Raw genomic sequence first — 26,717 nt, 5'->3', positions numbered from 1 at the left:
CTCTCGGGAGGTGAAGTGGAGAACAACATCAACTCCGTCCTTAAAAAGGCCCAGCGGAGGATGTACTCCCTTGCGGCTTCTGCGGAAGCACGACCTGCCACGGGAGCCGTTGAGGCCGTTCTACACAGCGGTCACTCGAATCGGTTCTGTGTTCATCCATCGCAGTCTGGTTTGGTGCTGCCACAAAAAAGGACAAACTCCGACTGGAACGGACAATTTGGACTAGCGGAATAGGCGCTACCCAACAATGCAAACTAAAACGAGCAGACATTCCAACAGCTTCTCCCCTCTTGCCATGAACTCCTTAATCAGTTACAATTCCATTGTAACTTGCTGGCAATTTTGTCTTGAGATTGCAGTCACATCTCTGTCGGGCCAATTCTACGTTCCGTATTTGTGCACTCGCTGTAGCGGTCTCGCCACGCTGCACTATTTGCATATGTGTTGTTGACCAATACTGGCCACTCATGTGCTTGACAAGTATCTGCACCATTTGCATAATCGACGTTGTTCCAAATTGTTGCACTACTAGTCACTTTAAACTGCTTTGCACAACGGTCACTGTACCACATTATTGCTTTCGGAGTCATTTCAAACCGCTCTAAATTGGTATCAGCATTACCGGTAACCTTTCATTGCTGAGTGACTCTCCGTACTGTTGTACTAGAGCGGCTCCAACGAGAGGAGACGCATTCCTTGTGTTTTTGAAATGCTTGGCAAATAAAGATGATTTTGATTGTGAGCGCCGTGCCAGAGCTTAATGAAGCCTTAACCATGCGTTCGCCCCCCACCGGTGACTGGCTGACTGGCTGACTCGGTTGCTGGCACTGCCGCAAATGAAGCACTTTCCATACGCAGCAGTGCCCGCATTTGAAATGTAACCCTCCGAAACAAATACATAAATCGCAGCCGATCGGGCATATTTAATCTTGGCAGTCAAAATCACCATCACAACTTGATCGTGCGGCGCTATGTCCTTATTTCAGTTATTTGCTGTGAAATAATACAAGTAGTCTGTTCATTAGAAGTTTAATGTCATTATGTACAACAATGTCATTCAAGCACAGATTCTGTCAACATTTACCACAGTGCCACGTTCCTCCAGTCAGGAAGTGCTAACAGCCCCGCCGCCCGATTAGCAGTTCATTTAAGTCATTAAAAACACAAACAGACCTGCTCAAACCATCGTCAGAAAATAAACAACATGCAACTTTTTGAAGCTTCAACCTGTTTAACAGAAAAACTAAGAAGAGCATCACCATGAAAACCAAACTGGGACTTATAACATATTATTCTCCCGTTTTTGATTACTCGTTGCAAAAACCAATCAAGGTGAATCGGTAAACATTTCTGTCAGCTGAGGTCTTCCTCCGTGATGAAGGCGATGATGCTCACATGTCATAAGCTCACACTCAAAGCAAATTCAAGCAGAACATCCTCCCGGTGCCACAGGGTCACACGGCTTACTTTAAGGGCGAACTCTTCAAGGGAATCATGACTCGAGATTCCATGTGCTGAATGAGCGGCACTGCAGGAACCCAAACGCCACCACAGAATACATACTGTTAGCGCTACTTCAAACTTCAAATGTGCATCATGCACACGGAAGAAACATTAAATACAAAGTCAATGTGCTACATAAATATGTACAGAAGTTGAAAATATCGTGTAAATATGCAACATGAGATCCAAAGGACATTAAATGTGATTTCAATTTGCTACAATTCGAGATTAGATGCAGCGATCGCTCATTTATCGTGTCTCAGCGAATGAGAAAAGAGTTGTCTGGCTGTTAACGGTCACTTTTGCATGTTTAATGAGGGTGTCAGTTAAGAATGTGCTTGTGTTTATTGGATTTTGTTACCCTTTGTTCAATAAAGCGGTTGAAAGTGAACCAGCGGCTGCGTCTATATTCCTTCTATCCTAACCACCTGCCGAGGGACTACAAGTGGTTGTAAGTAGTGGTGGTATTAAATTAGCTAACGATTTTTACTTCAGCGTAGACGTGCCGTTGTATAACTTTACAGATGTGCTTTGCAATTGGCTCATAACATTTGGGCTTCTCTCATTAAGTGTGAAGTAATCCCAAACTTTGAACATCCTGTCCTTTACACACGCTTTCCTCTTGGCTCACGCATCTTGATCTGCAGTAAGAGTCCATGTGTAAAAATAATCACCGTCATATAGCTAATAATCCATGATATGATTAAAACGATTTAAAAAAAAAATAAAAAGTGCAACGCAGTGAAGCGGCAAAACGTGAACGGCAATGTAGCGAGTGACGACCGTATGTGGTCAACTGTCAACATGCGAGCCGTACAGACGTGAAATATGTTGCGAAGACGGTCCGATGGCAACGGGGTCATATGCCGACCTACCTGTGTAGTAAACGACCTCGTCCCAGCCTTCTCGCTGCCAGGCTGCGTTTCGAATGTTTTCTCTGGACTGAAGATCTTTGTAGGCTGTAAGGTGAGAGAGGATCAGAACACCAAAATGTGATCCAATCAGGTCAAGACAAAGTTGCACTGCGCTTACCCCATAAGTGGTGAACTTGGTACAAACTTCCGATCTGCGAGAAGAACCCTCCGACGGCTTCCTGGTTCTGCTGCCGAATCTCGATGGCGCGCGCCCTGCGGACACGAGCGGAACACACGGTCATGCCGTGCTAACCATCGCGGCGCTCCGCTCAACTCCACTAGTTCAAGTTGATTCGCAGACGCCCAATCACGTGGGAACATCCAACCCCGCTGATGCTCATCCTCCTCATCATCATCATCATCATGACGACTTTGATTCCAACAAGTGCACATATCAACTTAGCCGAGGTGGGCAAAATATGGCCCGCGGGCCACGAAAAAGGGCAGCAGGGAATTATCAAGAGTCCTGGAATATATATATATATATACACTCAATGACTTTTCTAAAATTGGTTCTCTTTAAGTCATTAGTTAATTGATTTTTTTTGTAAATAAAATACAATCTCATTTTATTAAATAATTGGTTAATTGATTATAATTTGTGAATTATTCATTACAGATAACCCAAAAAAATAATAATTTGTTGCCATGAAAAACAGCTACTTTACATGCACCACATACTCGGGCGTTATTATTTTAATAAATCGAATAAATCTGTTGCTTATTTTTTTTAGACTATCAATGACTGGGGGAAAAAATCCATCCCTTTATTCAAAAACAGGAAATTGTCAAGTTGACAGTGCATAAAATTCACGAACATAAATTGATTATGATACAGTTGCTGTTTTGGTCCGTAACATCTGTCAGAAAATTGCCAAAAATGATGATTGTTTTCCAAAGTAAAAGCAGATGTTTGCAAATGTCGTATTTTGAAAAAAAAAAAAAAACACAAAGATGAGTCTGCTTTCATTGAGGACAACACAAATCGGAAAAGATTTACTGTTGAGAGGCTGAAATTCCGAGCATTTGGACAATTTTAAGTTAAACAAGGTCTTTCAACGAGTCGATTAGTTGATTAATCGCTGCACCTCTACTACATACACATGTTAACTTCTGCCTGTCCTTCTGTTTGTTTTAAAAATCCAAAGTTTGCCCACCTCGCACAATCCCAATGAATGCGTGTGCGTTGGTTTTTAAATTGTCAGTCACATATCACATGACAATTAAGTGATGTCAGTTATGCTCATTTCATTTATTATGCTTATTTTATTTCATTCAGTCATGCAGAGATTGTGATGTAAAAATACCATGGACTCAAACATCTGCTACAATCTGCAAAAGTAATTCAAAAAACATCAAATATTCATCACCCCATCAGAAGTTGCCGAACTGCGGACGAAGGTGGGGGGGAAGGACTCACCAGTAGTTGCCCCACTCGATCATGGTGCCGGGCTGCAATACAAGCAAACCAAAGCGGCAACGCGTCAAGTCAAGCGAGGCGTGTTGGGAAAGAAGGGAGGAGGGGGCGGGGCATGAACAGGAAGTTACCCTGAGCTGGTACGATCGCAGCTCGTAGATGTTGGGCCCCGCGCGGGGGGCCGGCTCGTTCCAGAAGCTGAACTCCAGCAGCAGCTGATTCCTGCGCGACAACAACATCTTCCCGCGCTCCCGCCTGTACTCGCAAAACATCTGGCCACGCACGCACACAAGAATCAACACCATCAACATGAACAACACAAGGTGGCTGACGCAAGGGCTGTGTCGGAAATCGTTCACTTACTCCCTACTCCGGGTCGCACGACTTCGTGCGCTGTATAGTGAACACATTCGTTACAGCTTTCGGACACCGCATGCCGCTCTGTTTATGACGTCACAGCTATCGCACATTAGCGACGTCGTTTGTTGCAGCGGTAATGACAAAAAATGCATGTCATTAAAACTAGATGATTTTAATAATATACATTGCCATAAAAATGCCATGTTACATTTATATGAAAAATTCTCCCATCAAGTCCCGCTATTCTTTCTCTGAAAATGCAATGCATGATTGGTATATCACGACTCAGTGAGGGACCATCGGTTGTTCACTACTTTTTGCAAAGCTTCGTGGGAAATTTGGAGTGCACTATAAAGGGCATTTAATTTGTTTTTTGTTTTTAAGCATTCGGACACCACTACAAAATGTCATAAGCGCTATTCGGGAGTGATTTCGGACACAGCCAAGGTCCGTGTCGGGAATCCCTCTCTACCCACTATATAGTGAGTCGGCCATTTTGTAGTGTTGTAGGAACGTGTCGTGAGTAGAGCTTACCGGCGCTATCGTGACCTCGATGCATCCCAGTATACGTCACTATACTGGAGTGCTACGAACGAATCGGCAATCATTCGGACTGACTCGCAAATCCAAACGAAAAAACTAATCCCAAACCACAATTTTTGCATTCAAATCAAAACGAGCCGAAGAATAAAACACTGCTTACTTTATTCTAACAAGTGCTGCAATGCTGCCCGCAGGTGTCGCCATTTTGACTTGATGCCCATCACTTCTGCGCATGTAGACATTGCAGCTTCAGAGATCTCCATAAAGTTTGCTTAAAAAACCCCACAACAACAAAACAGCTTTCCACTGAAGGACGTTTGCGCTTAGCCTCGCTCTCCGTTGAGCTGCACGTATAACACGGAAGCGCCACATCGGAAGCCAAAAAGGAGCCATGGCTGGAGAAGGCAAGCGCGCCACAGCGGCCGATTTAATGGGAGAAACTTGATCCAACACAGCGTGAAGCTTGAGTGACTTGCTCGTCAGCAGGCTAAGTAGCAGCAAGCTAGCTGGAAAGGCGACAGCTCGGTCCGGTCTGCCAGGATTTATGGCGCTGACAACGAGCGCAAACCAGACCCGGCCGGGATTGGGCCCGTGGCCAACATACGGCAAGGGATCCTGGTTAAAGGAAGCCATTTTAAAGCATTTTGGAATAGTACACGGAGTAACGATTCAATTGTGATTTGCTAGTCGTTCGTACTGTAAAGACGATGAGTGATTGGGATTTTAGGGGCCGAGTTTGACCGCTACTATACTGTACAGGGATTTTGAGATTTTTAGTGAAATATCCATCCATTTACAATATCGCTTATCCTCACTAGGGTCGTGGGCTGACTCTGGGGGAGAGCCGGGGTACACGCTCAACTGGTCGCCAGCCAATCGCAGGGCATATAGAAACAGACAACCATTTGCCCTCACATTCACACCTACGGGCAATCTAGAGTCTTCAATTAACCTCGCACGCATGTTTTTGGAATGTGGGAGGAAAGCGAAGTACCCGGAGAAAGCCCAGGCAGGCACGGGGAGAACATGCAAATTCCACACAGGCGAAGCCGAATTTTAACCCGCAACCTCAGAACTGTCAGGCAGATGTGGTAACCAGACGTCCACCATGCCGCTTTCATAAAAAAAAAAAAAATTTGGTCCACGATATCAAAATCCCTATATAGTGATCAGGGAGTATTCCATTAATTGTTTGAGCTCTAGAGTCAAATGTATAGTCCACAATGTAAAAATCCTTGTTTAGTGATGAGTAGGGAATGAGTGAATGACCCCCAACACAGCCAAAGTGCCATTCTTGTACAAGTGTGGTATTCCCAGTGATCAACAGGTGGCGCCCTTACCTTATTCTGCCTGAGTTTGCTCATGACTTCTGTGAGCGCCGGGTACCCTCCACGATATCTCCACAAGTGGACTACAACAGGCAATGGGAACGTTCCACATTACGAGAATTCAGCAAACTCTGCCAAATACTGATTCCGATTTGTAGTAAATACGATGTATTTTCAGACCAATTTATTTATTTATTTACATCGTTATTATGGGATGTTAAAAGTACAATTTGAGTATTGACAAAAACTAAATCCCCCCTGCCTCAGTACAATTCAGTTGTATTTTTTAGTGTGATACCTAGTGTACAAGGTTTGAGAAGCACTGCACTATATTGTTCATTATTGCATAACGTGAGTGCGTGTGTCACAAGAGCGTTGGAGTCTGACCTGCCTGGTCCTGTTCTCCGTACCACGTGTTCCAGGTTCCTACAAGCTCACAAGGGTATTCCGGGTCCGCATGAATGGAAGTCAACACACCCTCACTATACACACACACACACACACACAGTTAAGGAGAGGTGATCAGATGTGTGTGACAAGATGAATAAAGCGCGTCACCAAAGTTGGTTGTAGTCATCCAGACACTCGGGCTTCACGTTGTGAACTGCAAGAGTGACGCAAAAAAAGTTTTCATGGAAAGCTTCAGAGGAATGTCGACATTGCGCACAGCGTGACGCTCACACTGGATCTTGTACAGGTTGCTGTCTTCCTTCTTAGCCAGCAGGTGAGAGTGGGCGTCCTTGCGCGGGTCCACCTTCCTGACAAACAGAGATTTGAACCAGCTATCCTGGAACCCCGACAAGCTCCTAGGAGACAAACGCGCAACACATGATATTTAGACCTCGTGCAAAAACAACTCTCCAGAAATAACACCATACTCCACATACACAAGCAATGAGTCTATTACGGAATAGAGTTCTTTATTGTCCACCAAGGTGGAACATTGTCTTTGCTCACCAACACAGAAGACAATGCAGTTATTGAATACATAAAACTTATAATAAACACACTAAAAACAGATGTAAAAGATATTGCAAATAGGAATAAAGGTAAAGGTGGAATAAGATCGAGTAAAAACATCATCTTGGAGCAGTTCAAGACAGTAACTGTGGATTGGTCACTTTGCTGAGTTCTGGATTACGATGGCCTTTCATTTTAATTCCTTTGTTTGGCCAGTGGAGCTCTGTAGCGCCTCCTGGACTTCAGAAGCGCCAACTCGAGGAGGAAAACGTCGCCGTCCCGGCCATCACTGCAAGTTTTCTGGGGGTTTGCCATAACAAGCACGGCGACGAAATGTTACGAACACGCTCGCCAGTCACTTATTTACCATCGTAGTTCTCATACATAAGCAGCTTGTATATTATTCAACACCGTACTCCTCATACACAAGCTGCTTGTTTATTCCTGCATAGTGACAAGCAGCTTTAGAAGCTATAAATAGACTACTTATTTAAGGGAAGGTCTAAACAAAACAGTTAGTACAGAGGTTAGCACTAGTCCACCTCCTTTATTATCTTAGAGAAGCTAAGTTACGTGTCTATGTAGTCCCCTTTACTGCTTTAACAAGCGACCCGTGAAAAACAACTTTGTGTTCGAGCAGCAGCTCGCTGGGAGCCGTTCAGCGCATCGCTCCACACAAGTTGACGTTTCACTTCCATATTTTGACCTTGAATGCGCTTTGTCAGTCACACTAACTTTGGTGCTACTTCTCCACATGACAAGTACAAAAAAAGGAAATGTTCTTCAAGGAGGAAAACTACAGCTTGATTGTGACGTTTAAATAGCAAGAGGCGAGTTAGCAAGCACGACGTCGCCAGCCTACGTACGTTAGCCTTAGCTACCGAGACTAGCGTTAGCTTAGCCACCTAGCACGCCGGAGTTTAACATTGATGCGGGGGCGCAGCGGAAATAACTCAGTTTGTGTGACGGCCGCGACCGAGTTGGGGGTCGACGGAAACTCGCCTGACAGAAACACCAAGCTGTCCGCTGGTGGCGACGGATTGTTGCGATAGCTTGACACCAGCCAACCACTTGGGCGCCGTGCGAAGGACTCGCGCCGCCATCTTGCTTCAGGAAGACGCCGGCGTACGGACGGAAGCCCGCCAGGACCGAAAAGTACTCTTACCTTGCTCCAGAGGCCCAATTATTCCTGAATAGTTACACGTTCTACTTGTGAACGGGTTCGGAAATGCAATATGACGCCCTAAATCTGTTCGGATAGTCAGCGCGCCGCTCTCTCGGGTGCCGGAGCGCACTCTTGCCCCCCCGACTGAGGGAACAGAGCGGCCGCTCTGTCAGGCAGGACAAGGTGTTTACAGGCAGAATGACACATTCAATATGGCGGACGCACTGACGTATCCCTGCCAATGGCGAACACGCCCGTTCGTAAATTCATAGAAAATGGAGCGCGCCCTCTCTCTCTCTGAACACTGCGGACTCAGAGCGCAACGAGAAGAGAGTCAAATTTAATTTCAGGACGAGCGTACCCCGAGTGCGCGTGTTCGGCAACATTCCAATAACGCTCTCCTAAATTTAAAGCACACAATCATCGCACATAATTAACATACAAACATTTATCACAAATCTGAAGTGTCAAACAGGCAAACTTGACAGTAAAGTTTATTTGTATGATAAACTTGGGATTGAATTCTAATAATTAGGACATGAAAATACAGGATGTACAGAATATTGTTAAAGATTACATATTGAACCTGTAACCATGCCATAGAAATACTTTCCAAACACCCTGTAGAAGGGCAGTACGGCGATCTTCGTGATTGGCACATCTGCCTCACAGTTTTGAGGTTCCGAGTTCAGAAAGTGTGGCGTTGGCGCGTTCTCCCCACGCTCAAGTGGTTTTTCTCCGGGTAGTCCCGCATTCTCCCACATTCCAAAATTGTGCGACGCTGGCGATGGGTGTGAATTGTGAACGCTTGTATGTGCACTGCGATTGGCTGGCAACCAGTCCCGGCTGCATCCCACCTCTCACCCAAAGTCAGCCGGGATGGACTCCAGCTCACCACAGACCCAAGCGAGGCTAACGCACGTACGAATATAGAAGTAATGATAACGTTAACGTGACGCGTCCGCCGAGATGTTCAAGCTTTGCACTTTCTGAGCCAAAGTCACGTGACCGCCGTGAAGGTCGTCCAGCGGCTCCAGGAAGTCGGCGCCGGCGACCCGCTTCCCCGTCAGCGGGTCCACCACCCGACCCACCTTGTAGACCACCCGGGCCAGCTCGTGTTTGACGTGTTTGGAGCGCGGCTCGGCCAGAGCCTGGAGCAGCACCACGTCGCCCGCCGTGCACTGCTGCAGCGCGTCATGAGCGAAGTACGTCTTCCTCCGGTTGTAGTACTGCCAGGGAGGAAGCAAAGTACAGCCAGCAGCGCTCACGCTTGTTTCACGAGAAAAGAGCTATCGTCACCTCACTGTGCTGTCTGGTAACGCCGGCGTCGTGTAAATGATATCAACCTTTGACGTTTTACACACATACCCAATTCATGTGTTCGTACAAGACTCAAGAAGCTCGATTGATCCTTTTACAGTCGTGTACAAATAAGAAGGACTCTGCTGCGTCACAGTGAGAGCCGCTTCGAAAATCCGCAGCCTTTCAAGTCGTTTAATACGTTTTCCCCAATATTACAACCAGCTCGCCGTCAGTCCGGTGCACGTATGCCACCGTTTGTGTGTGCTCACCTTGAGCAGGTAGGGGTCGAGCACGAGCCTGGTGACGCGCACCTTTGCCGTCTTGCTCATCTTGGTTCCGATGACTCTGCCAATGATCCACTTGGCGTGGACGGACGCCTGCTTCGCGGACATTTGTCCTATTCTTCGTCTACTAAAGTGAACCAAGAGAAGAGGCACCTTCGATCAATAGTCGCTTCGCATTCACACAGCGCTAATGCTAAGCTAAGACCTCTGCGCCTTCATCTGCAGCGAGGCTAACGTTAGCTTCAGCTCAGGGACGAATTTGTGTGGTCACGTGATGGAGACTACCGCGTGCACGCCAACGTGTGATGTTAAGAACAAACGTACGGTTGAAGTGAACACGTTCAAAATGAAAAGGTCACAGACATCCGGAACGTGCTCCTGCTCTTCTTCACGCTGCCAGACGCGGCCTCGGTTGATGACGTCATTACGGCAAAGGAAGAGGGACGAACTCATTTCAACGATGTTACAAATACAGCAAACGTATAGACTAAAAACTAAAGAAAAAAATAGCCACTCAGTACAAAGCGTGTCTCAATAACGACGAGAAAATATATCCAAGAGGTAACGAACTTCCTGCTTGGCTGACAGAAGGGAGCGAGCGACGCGCGAATCGCCAAATGTTTGCCATTTAAGGCAGGCAGCGCTAACACAACTTCTTTCTTTCTTTCCCGATGACTTCACTCGTGGAATCACGTCATCAAGCACACGCCGACTCTTATTATGATTACTATTATCATTATTATCATCACACTGCTGCCTTGTATCAAATACTCCAATATTTATGCGCCAATAATCTCCCGTCTGAGACACGGTGCAAATATTTGCGCAGCGTGTGACGTTCCACATGTATGTTATGTTTCTAATGACAACACGCTAAGCTCCTTATCATGTCTGCTACAATAACAACTTTTCCTTCTTTTTATTTGTCGTCACGTTACAAGATGAAGGCGGCGGCGGCGGCGGCGGCGTCTCCTGGGAACTTAGTGGCGACCGGCTGGGAATGTTTTCTCAACACATCAAAAAGTGAGGATAACCGTCGAAAAAACCCTCGTGGAATGCAGATGATTTTGTGAAAGTTTCACGTTTCAGTCTTGGTTCATTTACAATCGCGACGCCCCACTGTTGTGCTTTGCTCTGATTGGCTGGCTGAAGTCATATGATTCTCCTGCTTTATAGGGCGTCTGGGTTATTTGGACTTCACTTGACGTTACCAAATATGGTTCCTATTAATGTCTGCATTCTGCTTTGTGTGTGAGGAGGGGGCGGGGCTTAGCGCCAAACAAGAGGAAACACGTGAAGTCAATCAAACATCAGTGGAGAGCTGAAGAACAAAGCAAGAATACGTTTGAGAGCTTCCCGACACCCAAATTGAGGGCAGCGCAGTGACCAGTGCTTCGCATATGTGCCTCCAGGTTCCAAGTTAGCATGTTGCCTCTGGGCGCAAATTGATTTTTTTTTTTTTTGCTTCACTGAACCCCAACAAATTGTCCATAGGTCAGTTTGTTTTGATGGTGACCAGGGTCCACTAGCTGGCGACCATTCCAGGGTGTACGTCGCCTTTCCCCCGACTTCAGCTGGGATAGACGCCGGCGCGGCCGCAAGGTGCGACACCTCCGGCATTGTGCTGCATGATGAAAGGGCGCTTTTTACAGCGGCCCTTTATTGTGGGCAGCCAAAGGCGCACCTGTGCCGTAATCGTCGCTATCCGATCGGCATCCTGATGTGGCGCACATGTGAGGTGGAGGGATCGTCTCGGCAAAGGACAAGCGCTCATGAGCACGGATACTTGCGACAAATATTTGGGAGAAAGTCCTTTTGAGCAACCAGTCTGGCAACCAGTTCAGGGTTTTTCGGAAGAGTCAGGACTCTCGAGAGCGACTAATGTGGTTTGGTTGGCCTAATTTCTGAACGGTGCTGCAAAAAAAAGAAAAAAACAAACCAAAACAAAGTGTGGACAGGTTTCCAGCCATTTGAGGAAGAAAAACCATTTTCTACGACTTGAAAGCGGACACACGATGGGTTTCATCATTGCGGTCTCAGAGGTAGTGAAGAGCGGGAACCCTCCGTCTGATTGGCCGCGTGCGTGTCCGCGCGCACCTACGTTTGAAACGGCGGCGCTCGCGTACACGAGCCACTTTTTTTCTGACAGCGAGCCGGTAGCTGCACAGTTACAGAAAATTGAGCGGCACAAATGGAATCGGTTCGCCACCGCAACGATGTGGGAACATTTTGGATTGGAGCAAGATGAAAGCGGCCATCCCGTTAACGGCAACGAGCTGCTTTGGCGAATTTGTGTGAAGTCGCAACAAAGACAACACAACTTAAAACCTCAAAGTGACCAAATCCATTTGGAACACAACAGCAAAACAACAAACAACACCGTGCGACATTTCCCGTTTCCCGTCAGCTTGCAATTGCGGAAGCCTTTGGCTAACAATGCAAATCCCAACGTGGCGCCCGTACGCTTTACATTTCTACAGCAACGGGCTACTCGCTATTGTAAGCGGTTGCAGCCACTGAAAGCAGCGTTTAAAGAAAGGCTGCGGACTTTTGAAAAGTCGTGCAAATCTTGAATCAAAATACGTTGCTTTGATCTACTTATCCGCTTTCTGAGCCGCTTCTCCTCACAAGGGTGGCGGGAGTGCCGGAGCCTATCCCAGCTATCGACTTATGTCGTTATTAATCTTGCTACTCGGCACTTTTTCTCAACCAATTGGAAACTTGATTGGCAGTCTATTGCCTGTTAAGGCATTAATGACAGTTTATAACGTATTTTATTGATTGCTCTCCGTTACAATGTTTGCATTGACGGGTGAGGGGGTCCGGCTTGCGTAGGCGTCCCGCATGGGACGAGGGCGCCGCAGTTTTCATAGTGCATACGAAGCAGACGGCATGAGAAGGAAAACCGTGATGAGAACATGAGCGGAAGAATAGAAGGATGGATGATGAAGGATAAAAAGATGGAAGTTTAGAAGAAGGACAGAAGCCGATGCCCACTTCAGCCTCTTGAAATATCAGAACGATGGCAGCAATATTTTGGGATTTTATGGACGTTCAAGCGTTTTCCTCGGAAGAGGACTGTCCCGGCGTGCGTGCTCCGCCCACACAAAAATATGCATAATATACATTACATATATGTACATTCTTAAAAAAAAATAGATAGAGAGAGAGACAGAGAGAGTATATAGGCCCACCAATCATTTCAGTTCAGAATCAGAATCAGAATCAGAATGTATGTCCCAAAAAAAGAACACACGAGGAATTGGCGTCCGGTCGTCGGAGCCGCTCGAGTACGACGACAGACGGTCCGTTGACAGAGAACGCTTTGGAGACAGAAAGACATTGAGGAGAAAAAAAAACAGTCGCTGAGCAATAAAGTTTTGCTCCAATCAAAAAGCTGCAGATGAAATGTTTAGCTGGTCCAACGTCTTTGGCTCCTCCTCTTCCCGGTAAACAAGCGCGTTCAAAGTCAGCACGTTCACACCTAAGAAGAAATACGTCCCGAAAAGTAAGCCGCTTGCGTTGAGATGCGGAGGCCTCGGGGCCACGGGATGATGTCATCGGCCTGGCTTCATCCCGTCCCAGTGAGGCACACAGGAAGTGAAAAGTCAAGAGAACAGGTGGACAAAAGTATTGGGACGCACAGCGGAAGTGAAAATTCACGTGGCTTCATCCGATCCCACTGAGACAAAAAGGAAGTGAAAAGTCAAGAAGATGAGGACAAAAATATTGAGGGAGTGAAAAGTGAAGTGCGGCAACGTGGAGTTCACACAAAGTTCAAAGTGCGACCGACTGATGGAACGGTCGAGAGGCCCCCCCATCCCGGTGTTTGACGTGTTGTGGTGCGGATCAGCGCCAGCCCGTGTTGAAGCGGGCGGGTCAAAGGCCACAATGTGTTAGCGCTTCGCTCGACTCAAACATCAAGTCAGGAGGGATCGGGGGATATTCTCGAGCTGTGACATCACCGCTTGCCCCCAAACGTCCCGAGGTCAGGTGTAAGGTGACCCGCCGCATTTACTCGGTCACCTCTTTTCTTTGTCTTTATCTTTGGCAAACACAAACACGATGTCACGGCGGCGCCGGGGGCCGGTCCTTTCAAGCTCGCAAATGACCAGTCAGCAAAAACAAGAGGCCGACAGAATGAAAAACATATTTCGATGCACTACGCTGGACACGCCCACATGCGGTACACGCGTCTCTCTGACACACACGCACGCACGCACACACACAATCAACACACGTTCGAGTGCATTTGAATGGGAAAGTGTCTCCAAACGTTTGACTGCATGAAATGCTCGTGACGATTATGGATTCATGTCCTGCATCGGCTCTTATTATTTGATACAAACACTGGACGACACGTCCAAACAATGCTCAACAATATCAGAATGAAATTCAACATGTTGTTATGAGCCCATAGAAAATAAACGTAAAGTTGATTAGCTTTCCGAAAGTCACGTGACACTTTGGATATTTCCATGCAGCCGCCATCAAAACGCATCAGCTGCGCCTGCAAAACTTCAAGTCCAAATTAGCAGTCGTCCACTCTTACTTTCGACACGGCCAAAAGTCTTCAACGTGCGCGACGTGTTCATCTATTTAAAAATCATAAAGTATGCTCATAAGTGTATGAGAATCTGTATGCTCATACGTTTCTCAACGTGTACGTATGCAAGTGGAGACATGAATAAAAGTGATCGTCGACATTGAAAGTATGTTGAGTGTTCTGTTAAAGCGTCCACACACACACACACACACACACACACACTTTACTGTAGCATAGCTTTGCTTTTAGCAGTCGTTATTGAGTATTTGCTGGAAACACACACACACACACACAACATGCTATACAGTGTGTGTGTTGTTGCGTATGACTTCATCCAACATTACTGGACAAGTGACTCATGTCTGCTACGGGACTTTTAAAATATCACACACAGTTGTCAACTTCGACAAGCTGACATTTGATTGAATGGTCGATTCATCTTTTGTAACGGCCAAAATCAAAAGAAAGTTCAGCGCAACGCATCTTTGTCCGCAGCGGAAATTATAATCCCAACAATCGAACGGCTGCCGTGCGGGACGACGACGAGACAGAACCTGTCAACTTCTCATTCGGTTCCACGTGACTGACAAAAGTCTCGATGCCTGTATGGATCATAAACGGCATCTAAAAAAATATAGAATGTACATGCATGTTTACGTCACATGGAGACTTTACAAACTGGAGTCGAATGTCCAGTGGCCCTGCTTCACATTTTCACTGGCAGCCGCCGCACAAAACCAAATATTGTGCAGACGAGCTTGACCCCCACCGCACACCGCCCCTGCCAAACAACCCCCCGACCCCCACACGCGCTTCATAACGTGAACGTGTTTACCGAGCGTGTCGTCATTCTGCGCCACGGCCGGCGTTGTTCGCACACGGACGAGCACACACGCCTGCGCTTGCGCCACCCCAGTCAGCAGGCTCTTCGACATAAAGCGCCACTTGTCACATACAAAGATGCCACACAAGAAAACGAATTATTTGCGAAAAGGATTTCGAGGGAGGCGGCACGGTAGACGACTGGTTAGCACGTCTGCCTCACAGTTCTGAGGTTGCGGGTTCAAATCCGGGCCCGCCTGTGCGGAGTTTGCATGTTCTCCCCGTGCCTGCGTGGCTTTTCTCCGGGCACTCCGGTTTCCTCCCAGATCCCCAAAACATGCACGCGAGGGCAATTGAAGACTCTAAATTGCCCGTAGGTGTGAATGTGAGTGCAAATGGTTCTTTGTTTCTATGTGCCCTGCGATGGGCCGGCGACCGGTTCAGGGCGTACCCCGCTTCTCGCCCAAAGACAGCTGGGACGCCCGCGAGGAGAAGCGCTACGGAAGATGAACAAATGAATGAATGATTGCAAGGGCCTGCCTGAAATGATTGCTGCTGCCATCTTTAGTTTCTGACACACAAACCCACACGCATCAGCGTCACGGTGTGGCCAAGCAGCAGAGAGCGACCGTGAAGGCTCCTCAGAAGATTGCGGGTGCGGCCTCCCCACCACCGACGACGTCTCCAGCGGCAGGGAAACCGCATCATCGAAGACTCGAGCCGCTCTCGGGCGGGAGGCTACGGAGCATCCGGTGCACAACCACCAGGCTGAGGAACAACTTCTTTCTGGAAGTTTTTCGATAGAAACCGTTTCTTACTTTTTAAAAAAAAAAAAAAAGGCAAACTGTCTCTATTAAAATGCAGATTTCCAACCCTAAGCGAGATGATTTGTCAAGTCATGTAGTTCAACTCAGTCAAGTCATTTGACTCAAGTCTCTGAAATTTGGATTATTCAATTACATGGATATAAAACATACAAATGGGAATTGAAAGAAAATTTGGATACATGGAATTTCAATATTTACATGAAAATGGTACTGTATGAACAATAGGGATCAGGATAGATATTTTTCCCGTTTTTTTCATTTTAGATTTGAAGCGCGGACGTAATTTAATATTCTTAAGTTCCGGTGTTAGTTCATTCCATGATTGAGTTCCTTTTATTGAAATAGGCTACGGTGCAATTTTTAGATCTATATTTTACATTTTGAGTTTTTAGATTGCGCAAGCAACAGCAGAGGAATACAAATCAAAATAGCCAGTGAAAGGTAGCTCCAAAGTATTGTTTCTTGTTAACAAAGTACTCAAGTAAAATGTTGCGTTAAAAGAACTCAATAAAAAGGAGACGTACAGTTTCTCTCCGAAACGACAGGTAAACGTATGGCTTGACTTCCCGCGTGCGTTGATGCGTTCGCGCAGCAGAGGGCCATCTTGCCGGCTCCGATAAGCGCGAGAATGTTTTGCTACGAGATACGCCGACGCCGACGACGATAACGCTCCAAACGTCGCCGTCAGATAAGCAAGCGCGCAAAAAAACATCGCTTTCGATTTCAGGCCTCGGCATTGAATTCGTCATCGCAGCTGTGGGACGCGCACGGGCACGCGCACGCGCACGCGCACACACACACCGTTGTCATGCGTCTTGTTGTTGCATGCTGGATTGTTGTGAGTTATTGTTGTTACCGCGTGCATTGTCATCAAGCGTCCGAGGGGTTCTCACGGCCGGCCGGCGCCAACAAAAACGTCGATAACAGCTGCGAAGAGTAACAAACGCACGACCGAGCGGTCGCCACCCGCGAATTCCAACTCACATGGTAAATGGTAAATGGACTGCACATCTCTAGCGCTTTATCTGCGCCATCACAGTGCCCAAAGCGCTTTACATTCGCCCATTCATTCGTCCACATCTGATTCGGATGACCTCCCGGACGCCCCCCCGGTGAGGAGACCCCGCGGGACGACTACGTCCTTCGGGAACGCCTCGGGATCCCCCCGGAAGAGCTGGACGAAGTGGCCGGGGAGTCCCCGCTAAAGCTACCGCCCCCGCGACCCGACCTCGGATAAGCGGTAGAAAATGGATGGATGGATTCTTCCATACACCAATGGGCTGCTGCTGCTGCTGCCCACGCGAGGCGCTGCCGGGCCCACTGGGGGCAAATTAGGGTTCGGTGTCTGGCCCAAAGACCCTCGGACATGCAGACAGCGGGAGCCGGGATTCCAACCGACGACCCTTCGGTCACCGGACGACCCGCTCTGTCTACTGAGCCGCCGCCGGCCACATCCGCAAAAAAAGCCCTCTAAAATCCTTCATAACAAATACAGTTGAGGTGGAACAATAGATCAGTTTAATCAACAACTCATCGATTATCAAATTAATCAACAACTATTTTGTGGATCGATTAATCGTTCGGAGACCTTGTTCAAATTGAAATTTTCAAGATTTTCACCTCTCAGCAGGAATATTCTCCGATTTCTGTCGTCCTCCATGGAAACAGATTGCTTATCTTTGTGTTTTTTCAAAATAAGACATTTGCTAAATCATCTGCTTTTACGTTGGAAAGCAATCATCATCAAGTTATGCTTGCGCATTTTCCTGTCTGCTGTTGTGCTGCTTTACTCGTATTTGAAGGCGTTTTTGGAGCAGACTTTCTTTCGGCGATATCACACCAAAACACTCTCCAAAAAGGCAAGACGCAAAAAACTAAATTCCTCTGTAACCCGTCATCCAGTTTTTCAAATTCTTGCTGCTTGTACACAGGATGACGTGGCCGTTTTGGGCAAATATTTTCACGTTGCAGATTCTCGCAGTTGGGGAGTTGGGAAAGATGAACGATTTAATCATTCGTCATTCCAGACTCTTCCAACGCTACAAAGGGATTTTAGGTCGATGTTTTAAGAAAATCCACTCTATAAAAATGCACAGCATAACACAGTTTGCAATCATTCATCATTCCTTACTCCCAAATTACTAGAAAGGGATTTTTAGTGGACCTTTTAAGGGAATATCTAGGTCCCCAAGATGAAGACCCAAATCCAGAATCTCAGAAGTGGAAGCAGACATGCTAACCACTGCCCCCCCCCCTCTGCAAATACATGACGACTCTTGTCAATACTGCATATACTGTAAATACTGTTTTCTAACAGCGGTGAGCTCACCAAGTGATGCGTGAATACACGAACGAATTTCGGAATGATGTCGTTGCTCGCGTCATCGTTTGGTCTCTTGTCGGCTTCTCCGGTGCGACGGTCAACATTTGCTCAGGAAATTTTAAAGAAGAAACGCACCTGAACAACAACACAACCCACCTCATCTTATAACTCCCGTTCAACAACATTTTCACAATGTTACACAATGCAGGGCAGCACGGCGCCGTAGTGGGTAGCAAAAGTGCCCCACAGTTCTGGAGTTCAGGGTTCAAGATTTTTTTCCCCCCTCGGTTGCTTGAATTTTCCCTCCTACGTTCCAAAAATCGGTTGAGCTTCATTGTCCATAGATTGGACTGGGGACCAGTCCATCGTTTGTCTATATGTGCTCTGCCGCAGACTGGCGACCAGTCCAGGGTGTCGCCTGGGATAGGCCCCAGCTCACTCTCATGCAACCCTAAAGAAGAAGCGGAAAGAATCCATTGCATGGTAAAAGCCGAAGTGGAAATATCATGAAAAGTGCTCATTCAATTTTGGAAGTAACATTTCAACATTCGCGTGTCGTGAAAGTGTAAAAATAAGTTATCACCGTCATCATCACAATGTGTAAGCCGAGCGTATTTTTGCTGCAAATGTTGTCGGCCTGGGGAGCGAGCGCTCGTTTGTTTGACTTGGCTTATGATCGTTGTTGCCAGCATGTTGCTGAGCTCCCGCCCGCAGCGTGATGGATGTTGTTGCTCGAATCGAGCTCATTACGGCCGCCGTGAATCATGAGACTTTCCAGTGTGCGTAATGGCGTCCTATCCGATGTCAGTCTGCTTGTAAAACGCGCCACTCGAGCTGCGTTTCCTGTTGCGGCGAACCCGCCGCCGGGTCGCTCGCCACCGGCCGCAGGTGGGCTTGATTGACACTTTCAGCACCTGCACAAATGAATGGACAGACTCATAAACACGTCAAAGTTGACTCACAAGACAGAAACACACACACACACACAAACAGAAACGCTGACTCACGCGCTGTCAAGGCGCACGTGAGCAAACCCTGCCGGGGAGCAGCCCCAATACCCCCCAAAAACACCAAGAACACCACCGCAAAGCAAGAAGACAAATGACACCTGGCAACACGTGACCACACGTGACAACGCGACAACACACGATGACACGTGACAACGCATACCAAAACGTGGCAACGCACGACGCCAGATGACAACGTCTTGATACGTGACTACATACGACGATATGTGACAACACATTGCAACGCGTGACAGTATGTGATGACGCGTGACAAAACACAAGTCAGAACATGTGAGGACACATGACGAGGTGATGGCACGTGACAATACGTGATGTCACATCATGACAATATAGAACAACGTGACGACAACTGACAAAACATGACAACACGTACAACAGACGCAGAATGAAAAGTGACAAAATGGGAAGAAAAATGATAGCAACTAAGCCTATGCGATGACTCAACATGTGACGAAACATAACGCGATGACACGTGACAACACACCACAAAACGAAACATGTCACAGCGTGTGATGACACATGACAATACAACAATATTTCACCACACGTGAAGATACACGACAATATGTGACAACACGTTACAACACGTGACGCTGGAGTCGAATTGTTGAAAGACATGGTAAAATCCAAAGAAAAAGCAAAAGCCAGGGGAGGAGTTCCTACTTTGATGTGGTAGGCGCGAAGTGGGAACAAGTTGGCGTTTTGTTGTGGTGAGGAATGCGACACCGTCCCAAAGCCAGCAGACGTTAGCTCTGCTTTAAGACGCGGGGGCAGCCCCCCATCTCGCACCGCCTGCCCGCCACGTATCGCCCCCCCCCCCCCCCCCACCGGGCAAGCGCGATGCTACGAGTGCACGTCCGGAAAAACATGCGCGCACGGCGCTACAGGAAATGCGCCGCTTGGCGCAATAACGCCGACGTGGGCAAAAAGTGCGCCAACGCGTCTCCACTTGATAGCACGTCCCGCCCGCTCGGCATGCGGCCGTCCGTGTGGCATGCACGTAATCATTGGCCTTCAGTTGTTATCGGGGGAATTTCTTGCAAACGTTCTTGCCAAGAAATGTCGGCGTTGCTCGCGGATCCTTCCCATGACTCATTAGGACCCCCGCTGAACAGCCCCCCCCGCCCGCCCCAGAGGGTTGAAACAACAGGCAATCGAGCAGTCAGCCTTACATAAACACTGAACACAGACATCATCCATCATCATGTCAACACTAATACAGCCTCAAATGTTTTCTGACACCACTGCAATCAATTAATCAGTCGATCGAGCTGTCAATCACCTCGAGGCCGGCCTCCACGTGGACACGTTGGAAGGACAGTCCCCAAACATCGGAGGGAATCGGGAATAAATCGACTGCGTTCACAATTATTCACTCATTCCCGACTCAGCAATGACCAAATCATTTAGTTGACTCCTAAAATAGTTTTGGAAGCCTGTTCGGGCGCTACTAATGACATCATTGCTCTCGCGTAATTACAACGCAGATGGTGGACCTTCCATTATAAATATTCAACAAATAAATACATGATAATAGTGCGGTATTGTATATTTTCCAAAGTTTGCACTTTCTGCCCATCCGTGTTGTGACGTGTTGCTCCACTTACATTTTGGCACCACGATTCATGAATATGCCGACGAGCAAACAAAACCCGAGAAACGGAAGAGCTGTGCCCGTGCAATGCAACATGGGATCTATTTGATTTGATTTGACCCCAGCCTATCTTGGCTCTCTGCTTACCATGCATACCACCACCCGCACTTAACCTTCCAGCAGTTTTATCAACCTCTTTATTCACACACTACTACTACACTACTTTTGGTCCATCTCTTCCATTTTCTGCTCAAAACAACTGGAAAACTCCACAACAAATATTCAAACTCACCTCATTCATCCCAATATCAGCGTTTAAAGTTAGTGATGGATACTGTATGTGATCGCTGCACCTGTTTTTAGAGTCTACTTGAGTTGTGGTATTTTGCGGCTGCAGACATTTTCGATGGGAGACAGGTCTGGTACCCGCACTCTTTTACTACGAAGCCACGCTGTTGTAACACGTGCAGAATGCGGTTTGGCATTGTCTTGCTGAAATAAGCAGGGGCGTCCGTGAAAAAGACGTCGCTTGGATGGCGGCATATGTTTCTCCAAAACCTGTTTGTACCTTTCAGCATTAATGGTGCCTTCACAGATGTGTAAGTGACCCATGCCATTGGCACTAACACAGCCTCATACCATCACAGATGCAGGCTTTTGAACTTTGCCTCCATAACAGCCCGGATGGTTCTTTTCCTCTTTGGCCCGGAGGACACGACGTCCACAAGTTCCAAAAACAATTTGAAATGCGGATTCGTCGGACCACAGAACACTTTTCCACTTTGCGTCGGTCCATCTTCGATGAGCTCGGGCCCAGAGAAGCCGGCGGCGTTTCTGGGTGTTGTTGATGAATGGCTTTTGCTTTGCATAGTAGAGTTTCAAGTTGCACTTACGGATGTAGCGCCGAACTGTATTTAGTGACATTGGTTTTCTGAAGTGTTCCTGAGCCCGTGCGGTGATATCCTTTACACATCGATGTCGGTTTTTTGATGCAGTGCCGCCTGAGGGATCGAAGGTCACGGGCATTCAATGTTGGTTTTCGGTCTTGCCGTTTACATGCAGAGATTTCTCCAGATTCTCTGAACCTTTTGATGATATTCTGGACCGTAGATGATGAAATCCCTCAATTCCTTGCAATTGTACGTTGAAGAACATTGTCCTTTAACTGTTGGACTATTTTCTCACACACTTGTTGACAAAGAGGTGAACCTCGCCCCACCTTTGCTTGTGAATGACTGAGCAATTCAGGGAAGCTCCTTTTCTACCCAACCATGGCCCCCACCTGTTCACCTGTGGGATGTTCCAAACAGGTGTTGGATGAGCATTCCTCAACTTTCTCACTCTTTTTTGCCACCTGTGCCAGCACGTGTTGCAGCCATCAAAATCTAAGTTCATGATTATTTGCTAAAAACAATCAAGTTTATCAGTTTGAACATTAAATATCTTGTCTTTGTAGTGTATTCAATAAAATATAGGTTGAACATGATTTGCAAATCATTGTATGTTCTCCCCGTGCCTGCGTGGGTTTTCTCCTCCGTCCCACATCCCAAAAACATGCATGAATTGGAGACTCTAAATTGCCCGTGGGCATGACTGTGAGTGCGAATGGTTGTTTGTTCCTATGTGCCCTGCGATTGGCTGGCAACCAGTCCAGGGCGTACCCCGCCTCCTGCCCGATGACAGCTGGGATAGGCTCCAGCACCCCCGCGACCCGCGTGAGGAGAAGCGGCTCAGAAAATGGATGGATGGATGGATGTATTCTGTTTTTATTCATGGTTAACACAATGTCCCGACTTCATTGGAATTGGGGTTGTACCTTACAGCATGAATGGTGCCTTCACAGATGTGCAGGTTACCCATGCCATGGGCCCTAACACACCCCCATACCATCACAGATGCTGGTTTCTTTCCAGCTTTGCGCTGATAACAATCCGGATGGTCCGTTTCCTCTATGGCCCGGAGGACACCACGTCCATGATTTCCAAAAACAACCTGAAATGTGGACTAGTCAGACCTCACACTTTTCCACTTTGCGTCTGCAGTCCATCTCAGATGAGCTCGGGCCCAGAGAAGCCGGCCGGGGGCGTTTCTACCTGTTGTCGATATGTGGCTTTCGCTTTGCCTGGTAGAGTTTTAACTTGCATTTGAAGATGTAGTGACCAACTGTGTGAACCGACGATGGTTTTCCGAAGTGTTCCTGAGCCCACGTGCAGGCAATATCCTTTACACAATCATGCCGGTTTTTAATGCAGCCCCGCCGAAGGCTCGAAGGTCACGAGCATTCAATGTTGGTTTTCGGCCTTGTCCCTACGTGCAGAGATTTCTCCAGATTTTCTCGGACTCTTTTGATGATATTTTGGAGCATAGTTGATGAAATCCCTGAATTTCTTGCAATTGTACATTGAGAAATGCTGTTCTTCAACCGCTGGACTATTTGCTCACGCAGTTGTTGACAAAGTGGTGAACCTCATCCCAACTGAGCCTTTCGGGATGCTCCTTTTATACCCAAACATGGCACTCAGCTGTTTCCAATTAACTTATGATTGTTCCAAACAGGTGTTTTTTTTTTTTGAGCGTTCCTCAACTTTCCCAGTCTTTTGTTGCGCCTGTCCCAGCTTTTTTGGAACATGTTGCAGGCATGAAATGCAAAATGAGAAAATATTTTCATAAAATAAATAAATAAAATAACATTCATCAGTTTGAACATTAAATATCTTGTCTTTGTAGTGTATTCAATTGAATAAAGGTGGAAAAGAATTTGCAAATCATTTGATTGTGTTTTTATTTACATTTTACACAATGTCCTAACGTCATTGGAATTGGGGTTTGTATTCGTATTTGCTTTTATTTTGCTTTGTGTTATTTTGCTGTGTAGTGCCAGGTCGCCATTGCAAATGAGAATATCTTCTCAATTGCCCTAGGTTAAATAAATAAACAATGACAACAATTTCAAGGAAGCATCGTTGTTGACTACTTTTCTAGATGCATTGTGGGATACACTGAGGGAATTGCAGCCTGAGGCGGAACCTCATGTGACCAAACCGGAAGAAAGGTTATCAGATCAGATATCAGTATCAGATGCTGACAGTACGATAACCTTGAGCAAAAATACCGCAGGTATCGGGGTATTTCAATTCCAGCTCGAAAATCGATTATTTTGAAAGATTTGGGAAAATAGAACTCACTTTTTTTTTTGCACTGAACATGATCTATTTTATTTGTAAACACAATATAGAATATTTGATACCTTAATAAACATGTTCCCATGTTTAGTTTAGATAAATACATTTTCACTCTTAGTAAATCACAATGTTCCATCAGTGGTGAGCTATTTTTAGAACAGACCCACAGTCTACCCATGTGGTGCTTGGGGGCTACCTGGGGATCCCTGCTTCTACAGAGTGCTAAAAGAAATATATAAAATACATAAGCAAAAATAAGTATTTATAATTCAACCTTTCACTATTTCAGGGCTTTTAGTCTGCATATCGACAGGAAGCGGAGCGGCCGTAGCCGCGGTGCGGCCGACGCAACCTGGAACACGCTCGAGACTGTAGAGATGATGGTGGACTTCAGGAGGCATCCTTCGCCACAGCTGCCCCTCACGCTGTCCAGCTGCCTTGTGTCAACCGTCGAGACTTTCGAGAGTAGCGCCGCTGCTCCTTCACATCGAGAGGAGCCAGATGAGGTGGCCGGGGCATCCGATTCGGACGCCTCCCCGGTGAGGTGCTCCGGGCACGTCCCTCCGGGAGGAGACCCCGGGGACGACCCGGGACACGCCGGAGAGACTACGTCCTTCGGCCGGCCCGGGAACGCCTCGTGATCCACCCGGAAGAGCCGGATGAAGTGGCCGGGGAGAGGGAAGTCTGGGCGTCCCCGCTAAAGCTACTGATCCCGCGACCCGACCTCGGATAAGCGGTAGAAAATGGATGGATGGATGGATGGAAGGACCTGAAGTGGGCGATCAATATCAACTCCGTCCTCAAAAAGGCCCAGCAGAGGATGTAGTTCCTGCGGCTTCTGAGGAAGCACGGCCTGCCACGGGAGCTGCTGAGGCAGTTCTACACAGCGGTCATCGAATCGCTCCTGTGTTCTTCCATCGCAGTCTGGTTTGGTGCTGCTACAAAAAAGGACAAACTCCGACTACGACGGACAATCAAAACTGTCGGTACCCCCCTACCCGCCCTTGAGGACTTGCACGATGCCAGAACTAAGACAAGAGCGTGCAAAATCCTCTCGGACCCACCGCATCCCGGTCACCGGCTCTTCCGGCTCCTTCCCTCAGGTAGGCGCTACCGATCAATGCAAACTAGAACTAGCCGACATTCCGACAGCGTCTTCCCTCTTGCCATCAACCTCTTAAACAGCTAACCTAAAATTGCATTGCAACATGCTGCCAATTTTTTGTCGTGAGTTTGTTGTCACATTTGTGTCGGGCCAATCATACATCACTCGTGCACTCACTGTGGTAGTCTCGCCACGCTGCACTATTTGCATATCTGTCGTTGACCGATACTGGCCACTCGTGTGCCTGAGTAGCATCTGCACCATTTGCACAATCGACTGAGGAGTATCTGCACCATTTGCACAATCAACAGTGTCCCAGATGATCGCACTACTCGTCACTTTAAACCGCATCCGCTCCTTGAAGTCTCGGCGCCCTTTGCACAATGCTCATTGCACCGGACTCTTGCTATATTAGTCCTTCAAACCGCTCTAAGTGCTACAGGACTCTGCATCCTTTTGCACAATTGTCCCCAAATTGTTTTTTTTAAAGATTTTGTACCGGCATTACCAGATAACTAACTGCTCAGTGACTGTTTTTTTTTCCTCAATGTCTTTCTGTCAATTGACCGTCTGTCGTCGTACTCGAGCGGCTCCGACTACCGGAGACAAATTCCTTGTGTGTTTTTTGGACATACTTGGCAAAATAAAGATGATTCTGATTCTGATGAAGGTCAAAGAGGCTGATTGTTTAGTGCGTGACAGTCTCATCTTTGCAAGCAGCCAATCATATTGCAACTCCCCCAAAAAGCAAATGACCGCAAAATGACAGTGTGGTGGTATGCCAAACCTTGACTTTTCAAAACCCCCGCATATCTTCAACACGGTAATCGGCCCATGCTTAAATACTTGTACAGGATACCATTTTTGTCCACAAATAGGATATGATATATGTAAAGACTGGTAGCTCTTGAAGGCAAGGCAAGGCAAATGTATTAATATAGCACATTTCATAGACAAGTTAACTCAATGTGCTTTACATGATTGAAAGCATTTAAAAGCAGAGCAAAAAGACATTTTAAAACAAAGTCAAGAAAATGAAAAGACAGCTTGCTAAAATTACAACAACAGAAATGCACATCGAAGAAATGGAAAAGATCTAAAATGCTCAATTCTAAGCGTGAGGAAAAAGAAAAGTGACACTTGGGGCTGACTCGACTTCAGTTGGCAACTTCTTCCATTTGTGTGCAGCATACCAGCCAAATGCTGCTTCACCATTTTCGCTTTGGACTCTGTACTCCACTATCTGATCTGAGTCTGCAGATCTCAGAGCCCTACTGGGTTTATATTGAACTCAGGACGTAAACCATTAGCGGAACTTGAAAGTCTATTCTCAAGCTGACTGTGAGCCAGTGGAGAGACTTTCGAATTGGAGTAGTATGTTCTGACCTCTTTCTTCGGGTGCGAACCTGAGCTGAAGCGTTCTGAATGAGCTGCAACTGTTTAACGCTCTTTTTTTTTGGGGGGGGGGGGGGGGGTCTAGTCACAACAGACGTCTCGTGTAAAACAAAAGACAT

At 47.0% G+C, this 26,717-nt stretch overlaps 2 protein-coding genes across 2 annotated transcripts; both read right to left on the bottom strand.

Moving 5' to 3' along the window:
• Nucleotides 1-1,015: 1,015 nt before the first annotated feature.
• Nucleotides 1,016-8,372, bottom strand: LOC133416255 (protein NipSnap homolog 2-like). The gene is made up of 10 exons (XM_061703044.1): nt 8,028-8,372; nt 6,747-6,871; nt 6,624-6,669; nt 6,453-6,547; nt 6,078-6,148; nt 3,966-4,106; nt 3,838-3,869; nt 2,536-2,630; nt 2,379-2,462; nt 1,016-1,528 (listed from the first exon to the last, which is right to left on the bottom strand). The coding sequence occupies exons 1-10, from the start codon at nt 8,126-8,128 to the stop codon at nt 1,464-1,466; spliced, it is 855 nt and encodes a 284-aa protein (XP_061559028.1). The 5' UTR covers nt 8,129-8,372; the 3' UTR covers nt 1,016-1,463.
• Nucleotides 8,373-8,666: 294 nt separating this feature from the next.
• mrps17 (mitochondrial ribosomal protein S17) lies at nt 8,667-10,849 on the bottom strand. Its single transcript, XM_061702583.1, has 3 exons — nt 10,101-10,849; nt 9,762-9,903; nt 8,667-9,419 (listed from the first exon to the last, which is right to left on the bottom strand). Exons 2-3 carry the CDS (start codon nt 9,882-9,884, stop codon nt 9,138-9,140), a joined length of 405 nt encoding a protein of 134 aa, XP_061558567.1. The 5' UTR covers nt 9,885-9,903; nt 10,101-10,849; the 3' UTR covers nt 8,667-9,137.
• Between the last annotated feature and the right edge of the window lie 15,868 nt (nt 10,850-26,717).

This window comes from Phycodurus eques, chromosome 17, assembly GCF_024500275.1.
Source record: "Phycodurus eques isolate BA_2022a chromosome 17, UOR_Pequ_1.1, whole genome shotgun sequence".
Taxonomy (NCBI): Eukaryota; Metazoa; Chordata; class Actinopteri; order Syngnathiformes; family Syngnathidae; genus Phycodurus; species Phycodurus eques.
This window is presented reverse-complemented; position numbering and strand designations above follow the sequence as displayed.

What these genes read in the sequence shown, in the direction of transcription:
- LOC133416255 (XM_061703044.1), bottom strand. Translation starts at nt 8,128, where the DNA reads ATGGCGGCGCGAGTCCTTCGCACGGCGCCCAAGTGGTTGGCTGGTGTC. An exon ending in CAACCTGTACAAGATCCAGT is followed by an intron (nt 6,670 to 6,746) that starts GTGAGCGTCACG and finishes TCACTCTTGCAG; the next exon opens with TTCACAACGTGAAGCCCGAG. An exon ending in CGAGGTCGTTTACTACACAG is followed by an intron (nt 1,529 to 2,378) that starts GTAGGTCGGCAT and finishes GGGTTCCTGCAG; the next exon opens with TGCCGCTCATTCAGCACATG.
- mrps17 (XM_061702583.1), bottom strand. Translation starts at nt 9,884, where the DNA reads ATGTCCGCGAAGCAGGCGTCCGTCCACGCCAAGTGGATCATTGGCAGA. An exon ending in TCGACCCCTACCTGCTCAAG is followed by an intron (nt 9,420 to 9,761) that starts GTGAGCACACAC and finishes CCTCCCTGGCAG; the next exon opens with TACTACAACCGGAGGAAGAC.